Raw genomic sequence first — 13,069 nt, 5'->3', positions numbered from 1 at the left:
GGATTGATATTCTCCAAAAGTTTAGTTAGTTTAGATAAATTCTTTAAACGTAAAATATTTTTCCTGGCAAAAAAAAGGCTGCTTTTTCCTAGAGACAGAAATCTTTAGTTGCTTTCTAAAGCAGATGACATGTAAGCCCAAGGCAGTGCTTAACCCATAAATTACATAAGGGTCACGTTTTGGAAACTTAAGCTATTTTGTATCCCAGTGGAATAGTCTTTGGTTTTCTTACCAAAAGGCTTATGTGTTGACTCATTTCCTTTACCAATATGACAATTTCCTGCACACATTTAATGCTTTGGGCAAGGTTATGATATGTTAACTAAGATGTTTTTACTAACGCTTTTTTCATTAGGAAACTTCAAATTTCAACTACATGTATAGCCTAGCTTGTTATCATCCAAAAATAATTTGTTATTTGGGATGTTGGATGTTTTGTCTGTTCTTATCCATTATTTTGCAAGATTAGTTTCTTATAATCTGAAAATATTGTCTTTTTAACTATTCTAGGTTGTATGTTTGCATTGCATGCACTAGAGCATTTGAGTGGTATCTAGTGTTTTTTTGTACTAACCAGAACATGTGGTTTTTAATTGTGAACAGTACTTTAGCTATTCTTAGAATGTATTTGCTTGACTAACTTATGGCCTTTTTTGCTAATGCTTCATGGTTGTCCTACAACCATTTAGGACGCTGCATTGGGATACAGATCCATCAGTTCTTCAGCTTCACTCAGATTCCGATTTGGGGTATTGAATAGATTTATTACCTTCCCTCTTTTATAATTAATTTGATTCTCTGTGAAATTGTCCTAATTTTATTTTTCTTAAATTTCTAATGTGCAGATAATACGAAGATTGATATTTCACTGTGACACCTCATTTATCCTCTATCATTAGTGAAAGAAATATTTTATGTATCTGATTTTATAGGTACCCTAAGTCTATGAATTTAAATGTCTAAATTACTTTTATTATTGCTATATTTTTGATGTAAGTTTTTCTACAGTGTATTACAAACTTCCTAAACTTTTAAAAATACATACTCTACGTGCATTGAATCTTTTCTAGGTTATTCAACATGAAAATTTATTTTCCTATATTAAAATTCCCTGATGATATTTAAGGTTTTGAGAGGAACAGAGCTGTCGGTTTCTACACTGTGGCTCCAGATTGCTGTTGATTTATTCATTTATTCATTTACTTATTTATTCTAGTCTCCAATGCAAACTATAAATGTTTACTTCTGCCATTGTGCCTGACTCAGATAGCTCTTTTCCCTGGATAGTTTGCAGCTTCTAAAACATATGTCCCTAATACCTTTAGAAGTTATGTCTAAAGTAAGAGTAAATAAGCCTTACATGCATGCTAAATTGCTTCAGTCATGTCCAGTTCTTTGCAACTCTTTGTACTGTAGCCTGCAAGGATCCCCTATCTATGGGATTCTCTAGGCAGTACTGGAATGGGTTGCCATGCCCTCCTCCAAGGGGATCTTCCCGACCCAGAGATCGAACCTACATCTCTTATGTCTCAGACTCAAACTCACATCTCTTATGTATCTTGCATTGGCAGTTGGGTTCTTTACCACTAGTGGTACCTGGGAAGTCCTTAAATAAACCTTGAATTAGGCCGTGTAAGAAAAGTACATGGGCTTCTTAAACATTAGCTGGAAGTCCTCTCTGTTGGCTGCCCTGAGGCTCCCCCACCCCAACTGCTTGCTTGTTCTCAGTAAAAGTGTCTTTGGCTAAGTAAGGTATTACCTCCCCAAATCTATCCCTAAATCTTATTTTGTTTGTTGTAGTATTGTGATTTTTATCTATTAAACCCTATATGTAGTCAGGTTAGTAACTTGTTCTTAATGTTGTTGACTCAAGCACTTTTTTTCAGATATGAAAAATATCTGAAATTATATTTCAGATATGAGTAATTTATTTTTCATATGGTTTACATCTTGAAAATTAGAATATAAAATTTCTTTCAGATTTTGTTCTTAGAATGCTAAGTTACTTCAAATCTTCCTAAATTTTTCCATTTAATTCTTTGATTATGCTTTTTTTTTTCTCTAAGATATTTCCAAGGTAGAAAACACATGAAAAATTTCTTGTGGCCCACATTTGGACCTTAGAGAAAATTAATTCTTTAAATGTACTAATTTTACTAAACTTTTTTGTACAGGATTTTGAAAAGGATGTTTGTATAAGAAAAAAGTTATATTACCAAATATATATATATATATATATTTCAAATATCCAGCTTTATATTCTTGTAAGACAGATTCATTATTGAGAATTTTGGGAGTTTGGAAGCATGCTATATTTGGTTTAGAATTTAGACATCTACTATAATAAGAAAAAATTACCCCAGATATAGAATAAAACATATTTTTCATTTGATACATTTTCATTATCCACAACTCTCTTCTGTCAAAAAATAATGTATTTCACTTATTTAAAATAGGAGTGACTTTAGTAATTTCATGATATTCAGAAGATATACAGCTTTAGTTTAGATCTAAAATAATCTGCACAATAGTTTGTCCATGTGTGAATCAAGGACAATATTGATCACACAGAGATTAGAGACTTAAAGTTTAAATGTTTTATTTATTTATAATCTAGATTGACTGTATGCTTCTCAATTTCTGCAAAATATAAGTAGAAAAAGTTGTTTTCAACAGAAAGTTATTTCTCACTCTTAAAGCTGATGTCTTCTAATGGTGAAGGGAGACTAAATGTGGTATGAGTGAGATCCATATATTTAACTCTTAACAAAAAATTCCAGAATCATATCCCTGCTAAAAACAGTTCTCGTAACCAACCATATTCAGCAATCTACTTTGAAATTCCCATCCTCTTACTCTGTTATTACTCACACATTTGTTCTAAAAAACTATTTGCCTCTTTAAAGTGAAAAATAAACACCTTGAATGATTCAGAAATATCTTTTGTTCTTGCTACCTTCTAATTCTTTTGTTAAATCCAATTAATTGTTCATTTAAAATTTCTTGAATAAAACGGGTTTAAATTTCACTGTTGGATATATGATATTTAATTCTTACTTTTCCAAAAAAAACATGGTTTGATGTAGTTGAAGTGTATCATTTGTAGTGTTTGAAAATATTTGTGTTCACTTTATCCAGACGAGGACCTATTAAACTTGGAATGGCTAAAATTACACAAGTTGACTTTCCTCCTCGTGAAATTGTCACATACACAAAGGAAACTCAGACTCCAGTTATGGCTCAACCCAAAGAAGGTGAGTATCTGTCCTTAAATACGATTGTCATTAATCCCCATGTTAAATTTTTAATTTTGTTGGCATAAATACAAATATTTCCATTCTCATTTTGTTGTTGCTATGTGCTGCTTTAGAAGCAAAAAATAAACTTAAGAATGTTCTATTTCTGTGTCATGAATGTAATTCTTCCCAAAATGAGAGTATATCCCATAGTAAATGAAATAATGTAAATTACTTTCTTTGGTGCGTACTATATTCTGATATACTGCCAATTATCTGTATTAATGAACAAATCTAGACCTAATTCATAAACTTCCTGTTTTATGATCTAAGGGCTCTACTATGTTGATTATATAGCAGCCTATAATCTCTGTGAAACAGAAGGAGTATACATAGACATTATATTGAATGTGGAGTCCTTTGTGTCTTAAATCAGAAGGAGCTGACCATTTTTACAGTGGGGACTAATTTTTAAAATCTCATTGAATAGCTAATGATTTAAGTATAAACTTAATGTGATAGTTCTTGTTTTTCCAAGGGAAACTAATAAATTTGTTAGATATAGAAGAAGTTTACTTAAGATCCCTAGTACAGATTCACAGTTTCTTATGTGAAACCTATGAAGGTGTATATATATATAGGAATTCAGAATTTTTTACATTTTAAAGAAGTAATTAAGTACTATATGTACCATGTAAACAACAGCATCTTGGGCATAAATATTCAACAGCAAAAGATAGGAATAGTCAAACTGAGTGAGATAAATAATGATTATAGATACCTTTACTTCTGGTCATGTTAGGGTTTACCACCAAAAGAGTTATGGATATTAGAGTTGATGATATTTTGAAATTGTGGGCCTATTATAATCCTTTTAGCAGTCTGTACATAAAGAACATTTTTTTTCTCCTCAGCCAGAAAAATTTATTATTGTTTAATTATAGAATATCAAGCTTAAGCACTTTATCAAATGTTTAAGTTAATTTATCTCTAAAATTTCAATTAAATTACCACATTTCTCCATTAAGGAGAAGTGAAAGTAATATTCATTGCAGAAAGCCCTGAGATACAAGTAAGCAAGAGTAGGGGGCGGGGGTAATCCTTGAAATTCCTAGCTTATTACCAGTGAAAATCTTTAAATTTTCATACTTATATATACTTCAAAAGAAAATGAGCCATTATAATTCTTTATAGACTTTTTAAACTTAATAGTAGATCATCACATGTACTTTTAACAACTCTCCTTTCCTTGCCCCCTAAGGATAGACATGAAATAAATATCATAAACTTTTCCTTTGATTTTCTTCTTGTTCCCAAAAGGATTTGACATTATCGTGTGTACAATTAAACTCAAAAATTTTGAGGAGATCGGAATAAGTTTTTGTCCAATAGTTTTTTTATAACTTGACCATGTGAATATTCATTTCTATGGATATTTTCATTCTATTTTCATTCCTGTTGCTCCATCGATTGGTAAAATAGCTTTCACATGTGCAAAATCCCTCATCTTACCAGAAAAAAAGTCCTTGATGATAGATTTGTTTGAGACATAAGCCACTTTAAAAAAAGAAAAGAGGAAAGATAAAGTTCTGAACTACCAGTATGGAGAAAACTAATACTGTAGGATTCTATAATTTCCAGAAGATATTATTTTACTAACTAATATGTTCAAATATTGAAATGTCTGTCTTTTGGGAGCTACATTATTAGATATGTTAAATGAGAAATGCTAGATATGTTAAATAGAAAGTAAGCAAAATAGCCAAAATGAGGGTACAGTATCTCATTTAAAAAATAAATTAGGGTTTTTTCCTTCTAATAATACTATGAAGATTTAGTTTTATTTACGAAATGCATTTTAGATTGTTTTAGAATGTAAAGCAATTCTGAAGCAATTTTAGGTAATGCCTATTGTAACACACCTATAATTATATATATTGTTTAAATCAAGACTTCCATTTTTTAAAATAATTTTTTCTAATTACTGTAGTATATCATAGAGAATTTAGAGAAGACAGAAAGGATAGGAAATATGCCTATGATATCACTGTGTAGTAGCCATTGTTAATATTTTGTTTCCAGTCTGTTTTCTATGATACATTTTTTCAAAAATTATATATGTATACACAAGCACACATATAGTTTTATATCCTACCTGAAATTTGCATTTTTAGTTGCTTACTCTTGACATGCATTTAAATTTTAAAGTGAACATGAAATAATGTCTTTGAGCTAATTTGAATGTATACTACATAGTATATGACTGGCAGTTTTGTAAAAAATGCTTTTTTTCCATTTTTGTTTTGAAATTAATGGGAAAATTTAAAAGATTGTGATTTGTAAGCTGATTACCCAGAAGTTCAAGATAAACTGTATTTTTTCACTTTGAAATTAGTTGCGTGAATGCTAAGTAACTGGTCGTGTCCAGCTCTTTGCGACTCCATGGACTGTAGCCCGCCAGGCTCTTCTGTCCATGGAATTCTCCAGGCAAGGATACTGGCGTGGGTTGCCATGTCTTCCTCCAGGGGATCTTCCTGACTGAGGGATTGAACCTGTGTTTCTTATGCCTCCTACATTACAGACAGGTTCTCCTGTTTAGGGCAAGGCTTTTAGCATCATCATACTTCAGCTTTTTTGCCAAATTTTCCAGAACACAATAGGGACTGTTTCTTCTTCATTGCTATAATGCCTGGTCTGGAGAGTGCATGATGTGTAGTGAATACAAAGTCAGTAAATATTTGGTGAAGGAATTAATTGCTTTTGCCTACTTAGGAGAATGATTTACTTACTTGAGATTTTTTTTTTTCCCCATGCCTTTTCTTGAGAAGTAACTGCTGGGAAAATATTATTTTCGAGTGTTAATACTACAGTAACAATATTGATGAAATTGGGTGAGAAAGTATAGTCTGAGCTCTTGATTTTAATATGACTATATCATGTTGTAGTCGTTATTTGCTCTTAGATCCATAAATGAAACATACATCCTCCCTTATAGCCTTCTCTAATTCTGTGATGACCTAGATACAAACATATGCTGTTACTCTGTGTTCTGTGTATCCCTGTGAATGCTGTGAGCAAAACTGGACCTGTTAGCATCTCTCAAATATATTATCTTAGCTACTTGTTTGTTACAGTTCTTCATACCTCATGTTTAAACTGGTGACTGAAAATTGTAACAGCAGAGTTCTTACTACATATCAGATAGAGTGTAAGGCACTTACGTTATCTCTAATCCTCTAACCAAAACCTTGAGAGTTAAATACCAATTCTGTTTACATATGAAGAAGCTGAAGCTGAAAGAGAGCTTATCAAGGGTAAGATTCTAAACCAAGTTTGGCTGATTCCAACGTATGCTTTCTCTCTTATGCTGTCACTGAAGCAGCGCTTTCATTCTTTTATGATAGTTACCTGTGGTAAGAAATTCAATTTGTATTAATTACAGTCTAGTACAAATGTAGATACAGATGTGTACAGGTATCCTTCAAATTTCAAAAGTTCACTTATGCCACTTGGGATTGTGACAAACCCAAGCATCTCAGCAGAAAGCTGCCATAGCTTTATAGCTTTAAACTGTCTCTGAGCATCTGCTGTATTTATTCTGTGCACCTGTTAACAAGATGCGTCCTAAAGTAATTGCTTCTTCATTTTACACCATTTCAGCTTAAGAAAGTTTTCAAGGATTGCTCGACTTTTGGATAGTAGGGGGGAGTCTTGTAACTGATACAGAAGTTTTTTGAAATGATACTTCTCTGCTTTTACTGTATTTCATTTTTTTCATCGTTGGCCATAACTAAATTGTTGGCTTTGACCTGTAGGTTGAAGAACATTTCATTAAAAGATAGCATGGCTTACTTATTTATTGGTAAATTTGCATCAGATAATATTTTATAGTGATTGGCTCAGAGTAATGAATAAACAGCTTTGATCTTTCATGTTGTTAAATAGAATTTTTCTTATTTTCACTAATAGAGGGTAAAAGTGGCAAGATACATAAACTGAGCCCAGTTTCTAATGGGTACACCTATGTACCACTCTCTTTAAAACTTCCCTCTGTGGACTAGACTTAGATATTAGTTTTATAAAGATCCACATTTATTCATTTGCAACCTAACAAGAATTCAGTGATTCTACTAGTGTATTGAGTGTATGCTATCTACTTGATTATTTTTTTTAGTTTAAGGTTGAGGTATATAAGCCTCCCTGTAGCTCAGATGAAAAAGAATCTGCCTGCCATGCAGGAGACCCAGGTTCAATCCCCGGGTTGGGAAGATCCTCTGGAAAAGAAAATGGCAACCCACTCTGGTATTCTTGCCTGGAGAATCCTGTGGACCGAAGAGCCAGGCAGGCTACTGTCCGTGGGGTCACAAAGGATCGGACGTCATTACACTACTACTGAGGTATATAAGTGAAGGAGAATGAGAAACATACTGTAATACCATGGGGCTGTCCTTAGCCTTTAGAACTATTTATAAAAATGAGATTTCCTTTCTGTATCATTACAGTTATTTCCATGTCCAGGGCTCTTACATTGTTTCATTTCCCAATTTATGGAATTTTTAGAAAGAGGGGTGAAAAACCCCTACACTTAAAGTTTTATAATGAGAACACTTTGTGCTTAACTCTACCTCTGCTTTTCCATTGGTTTAATACAGAGCTTCTCAAACTTAGCCTCCTTGGCTTGCATTTAAGAATATGTAATAAATTCCAAAACTCACCATCAGACAAAATTGTGAAATTCACAGTTTGAGTGTAAAAGACAGTAAATTGAACTTGGGTAAGCAGTGTAATTAGTACAGAAGTAATGTTAGTTATCAAATTGAAGATAAAAATTGGTCTTAGACTTAACTCTCTTTTTCATTTTTTAAAAAATGTCTGAATCTATTCTTTTGAAAAGCACATGTTCTTGCTTTCAAGTTTACTCTATAAGTTGATAGTACCATTTCTGAACTGAGGTGCTTTGCTGTCTTAAAGCACCTACTGTGAATGAAATTGACTAGGAATATGTGACCTTAGTCAATTTTGCTCCCAGCAGGTAAAAAAAACTTCTCATGGCAGGAGTGTAATACCCACAGATACATGCCTGGAAAAGTTACTTTCTTCCCTTATCTTTTAGAAGTTTTTAGCTCTCTGAAAATGGCATTGTCTTTTCTTACTCACCAAAAATCATCAGCATGGATTTTTGTTGTTGTTGCAATTTTTAGACACAGATTTTTAAAGAGGAAATTCCAGAGTTTAATCAGCTTGTTTACACCTGAGGAAACTGAGACCCAAGAATGTTCATTGATGACCCTATGGGCACAATATAAAAGAATATCAGGCTATAGTCAGAACTTGGTTCTTGATTTCCACTGGAGTGCTATGTTTCTTATATCGTTCTACTTTCTTATCTGTGTGGAGTTTCATAATGGTTTTTGGTATTGATTTAGTAATCATATTTTTCCTCACATTGATTAGAATATATAATGTGTAGAAAAATGTTATATGTAAATAGCTCTTAATTTTTGATTACATGATCTTAACATCTGGAATCCACACTTCCCAAGTAGACTGAATTGTTAGGCCTTCTGGTTAATATTATTCTTGTCTAAAATGGATTTAAAAAAATTTTTTTGGAATAAATAACATATGTAATAAGTTAGTTTTAACCCTCAAAGAATCTGTGAGAATATAAAAATAATTGAAAATTGAAGCATTTGTTCTTAACCATGATTGAAAGACTTTAATCAGCATATTTAAAATTGTGGCCTCAGAAAAATGTAATATTTATGAGATCACAGATAACAGGATCTGTGTTAATGATGCCAATACTGCCTAAATAAAAATTTGAATTTTACATAAAATGAGACAATGTAGAGAGACAAATTCTGTGTTAAAATAAATGGTATAATTAAAGTATTACTCTCTTTTTATTTATCTCCCAAATTAGCATTAGATCTGTATTCAAAACATTTCCTCATTAAAATTTTCCCTTGTTAAATATCTAAATTGTTAAGAAATAAGTGACCTTGCATTTGATTCTAGGTGTTTAAAAAAACAAAAGGAATGAATTCCACTGATACATTCCTAAAGTTTTGTCCTAATATTTTCTTAATATTGATTTTTAAAGAGTAAAGTATAAGAATATGAAATTATGGACAAATGAATCAAAATGAAGTGATTCAAAAGGATATTGAACCAGAAAAGAAGGGATTATTTTGAAAATATTAAAGGAAAATCATTCATATCTAACATGTAATTTTAAACTTACGATTGAAGTATTTCCCTCTAATAGTCTCATTTTGTTTGTGAAGTTACTTATAAGTAGAATTTTTATAAATTAAATTATGTCTTTATATGCAACACATTTTTCCTCATTTTTGGAATTCATTGGCAATTTCCTTTGTAGTGAGTAATTACACTACTTTGTAAATTAGGAATGTTTCATTAGGATATTAAACTATCTTAAAATAGAGTACATCAGTATGATGAAACTAGTTAATAAATTTATAGACAACTGTTTCCTAAATAGCATTAATGCACAAATGATATAGATTTATTTTTGACCTCATGCTATGAATTAATTGTGATAAGTGATAGATTAAAGAGTATCAGTTTTTAGTGAGTGTTTTCTAGGATCTTGCATATTCCTTGTTATGTGTTACAGTATTTTAAAATAATTCAAAGTGTGCTTTGTGGCTTATTCTTAGATATCTCTTTAACTCAATGTGACATACAGATGAGAAAACTTGTTCTGAAGACTCCTTCCTTCAGCTTAACAAAAGCCACCCATTTCACAGATGATTTAACTTTGATTAACCTACTCCATTGTAACATTATTCCAACAACTGGAATTTCATTCTTTCATGTTATTTCTAGGTGCAGCTTAATTTACAGACCGCTTTTCTTTCCATCTCACCAAAATACGTCACAATTTTGATGTTAACTCAGTAAAAATTCAATGGTTCATTAAACCTAATCTTAGCATTCATTGACAAGAGGTTTGTCATTTTAAAAGTAACTACTACTTTTATGCATTCTTTATTGCTCAGTTTATAATCTTAGATTCCCTGTCAGAGAAAGCATGGAGTTAACCGCTTAGCATATTGCAATGAATATTCATCAATAAATTGATGTGACATGGCAGTCCCATTTTTCAGTCTTCCTGCTCTGTTGTAGTGTTTTTCAGTTTTAAATATGTTATGGCTTATCATATAATAGGGACTAGTTTAGAGAATCTTTAGAATTGTAATATTATATTTTTGGTCATGTTAATATTTTTTTAGTAGCTAGTTGTATTCATTTTTAATAAGAGCATTTGTTTCAGAGGAACAGTCTCTAATGTTACTGATGTTAGACGTTTTTTGGCCAAATATTTGGTATGTGTAGATAATCAGCTTAATAATAAAAATATTTTTAAAGCAGATCATTTTTGTAATGTTCTTGGAATTTTTCTTAGTGTTAGCCATTTTATGAAGCTTGATTCTTAAGTATCTGAGTTTTTGAATCAGTTTTTAATTCATATAGAAAGAGGTAGTACCTTCATTCTAAAATGAAATCCTGAAAACAAGTATTTAAATAGATATAGTCATCATTCAGCTACAACTAAACTGTATGGGCAAATAAGCATGACAAATGCCATGAAGTAGGCAGAGTTAGATCACTGTCTACCATACTTCATCTACATTTTAAATTTTAAAAGGAAAAGAGTGTCTGTAAGCATGATCTTTTCTGTTAAATGTGTAGATTATGAGGTCACTTAGCACTAAAGTACTGACCATATGCATTATGACAGGAATTTGACACCTGTCATTGGAAATGGTACTTAGAAGCCGTATAATGCAACAAAGTTGAGGGAGGAAGATATGATGTGGATAGGAGGCTGTAATTTATAATTCACAACGCTTCAGGATGACCTGTCCAGGGTGACTCAGATTCCCTGTCTTTGATTTTAGGATTTATATACAGTGAACTTACTAGTCAACAAAATTGATAACTGATAGTATTAGAAGAAAATGGAAAAATACATATTTTCAGACTTAATTTTTAATTGAAGTAGATATCTTGTTATCCTAAAAGTCAGCATACGTGTAATTAAATTATTTTCATTACATTATACTGGCAGGTGACTTGATGGTAGAATTTCATTGTAATGTTTGAGCAGTACAGTATAGAATTGTTACCAGATACACTGTTCTCAGATTAATAATCCATTGTATATGAGAATTCATCTAAAAGGGAATACTGTCTTTCTGTTTCTCTGTGTGATTATTTTGCCCCCAAAAAAGCTTTCATTTTTTTAAGTAGCACAAAAGCTGTAATTGGCATGCTTTGTAAGGAAGTGTCAATGTGCAAGAGAGTGGCGATCACTAAGAATTCTTTTGCGTGTTCTTTCCCCTTTGCACCACCGCCTCCTCAGCGGGGTCACTGAGATCACTAGCTTTTCTTGAAATGGCCATTTTCACTGGCAGGTGCATTATACCCTGTATTTTCAGATTGTTTTTCCATTCTGAATGTTTGGCAGGTTGATTGCTCTGGCTGCATTGACGGAGAAAGGGCTGACAAATGCGGTTGGGCTGGCTGAAAAGACAGTGATTACTGTTTTCCTTTGTGGCTGATTGAGGCCCTTGAAAGGAAAAATTTTAACCTTCACCATTTGGTTCAAAAGTATGAGCATATATTGAAATCATTCGTGCCATTTATCCTAGTTCTGTAAACTTGTCAGAACGTAAAAATCGCTCAATTTCAAGTAATGTAGGATTGGCATACGTCATTATCATTTTGATTAAGTTGGAGGTTGTATCATTGTGTGCATTATACAGTGTCATTTAAAGCTTTCTTTCCTAAAGGTGCAGTTATATTTTTATTGCTTATACTATAGAGTTAGAAAGATTTTCATAGCTTTCCAAACCTAACACTATGTGTGTGGTTTGGCAGCTGGTGTGGCCTACAAGCTGCATTTTGTTTGCAGGGTAAAGGCTTATCTGTAGGCCTCCTGGAGTGTGGGTAATTGCACAGGCTCGCCATTGGGGAGAGACAGGATTGGAAGCAGTCAAGCGGAAGAATGTTATGCCATCCCATTGCCACCTTGTAGCAGAAAGACACAATCCCAGCAGTGCCATCTGGTTGTTGCTATCTAGTCAGCTGGCCTGGCTGCTGGGACCATGACTTGGCAGCTGGTTCCCATACTTGACCATTCTTTTGTGTATGTCGTATGTTAGTGTGTTTTAGATAATTTTGAACATGGGTTGGGGAAATGACTATAACAAGTAAAGTCCCCTTATTGAATAGGCTCTCATTACTTGAGATGCACTCTGCTACAGATGCCTGCTGCCATTCCCTCATAGACAAATGACGCATCTGTTTAGGCAATAAAAATAAGCATTTTCTTCATAAAAATCCATCTCCATATGTAGTGAAAGAGAAGGTAGGCAGAGTTGTATGTTCTATAACATTTTAAAATAACTAATTTAAAGTTATTTCCTGGTTTGGTTGTATAAGAGGAGAGTTAGTCATTTTTAAAAGTCTTATAAACATTGTTGTCTCAATGTGTATTTTTATTCAAGTTAAGAAAACATTATTTTAAGTGCTTATTGCCACATCATATAACAGTAGATAATGAGACTTGCATTTAAAATGACAGAATAGAAAATGTGGACTCACAGCTATTATCTTTAAAATCTGCCTCTCAAATAGCAACCTGAGAGTTAATGTAAGCCGTCTTTATGCCATATGAAGATCCATTAGACACTGATGGTTTCAGATCACAAGTAAGCAGCCAGCTCTGTAGGCTATTTTAGACATTTATTTTCTTCATTTTACAGCATTAATATGTCAGCATGCTACATAAAACTATG

At 32.4% G+C, this 13,069-nt stretch overlaps 1 protein-coding gene across 13 annotated transcripts in view; it reads left to right on the top strand.

Moving 5' to 3' along the window:
- Positions 1 to 13,069, top strand: part of DYNC1I2 (dynein cytoplasmic 1 intermediate chain 2) — a 55,744-nt gene that overhangs the window by 20,430 nt on the left and 22,245 nt on the right. For 7 of the 13 annotated variants that reach the window (XM_081577806.1, XM_081577804.1, XM_081577808.1 and 4 more), the window contains one exon: positions 3,139 to 3,254. In XM_081577806.1, coding sequence (XP_081433932.1) covers positions 3,139 to 3,254 — 116 coding nt within the window. Of the gene's footprint in view, positions 1 to 689; positions 750 to 3,138; positions 3,255 to 13,069 lie in introns of all 13 variants that reach the window. The other 6 variants (XM_081577801.1, XM_081577799.1, XM_081577800.1 and 3 more) reach the window with 1 other exon arrangement.

The sequence above is a fragment of the Giraffa tippelskirchi genome, chromosome 3 (assembly GCF_054371585.1).
Source record: "Giraffa tippelskirchi isolate mGirTip1 chromosome 3, T2T-mGirTip1v1.2.pri, whole genome shotgun sequence".
NCBI classification, from domain to species: Eukaryota; Metazoa; Chordata; class Mammalia; order Artiodactyla; family Giraffidae; genus Giraffa; species Giraffa tippelskirchi.
This window is presented reverse-complemented; position numbering and strand designations above follow the sequence as displayed.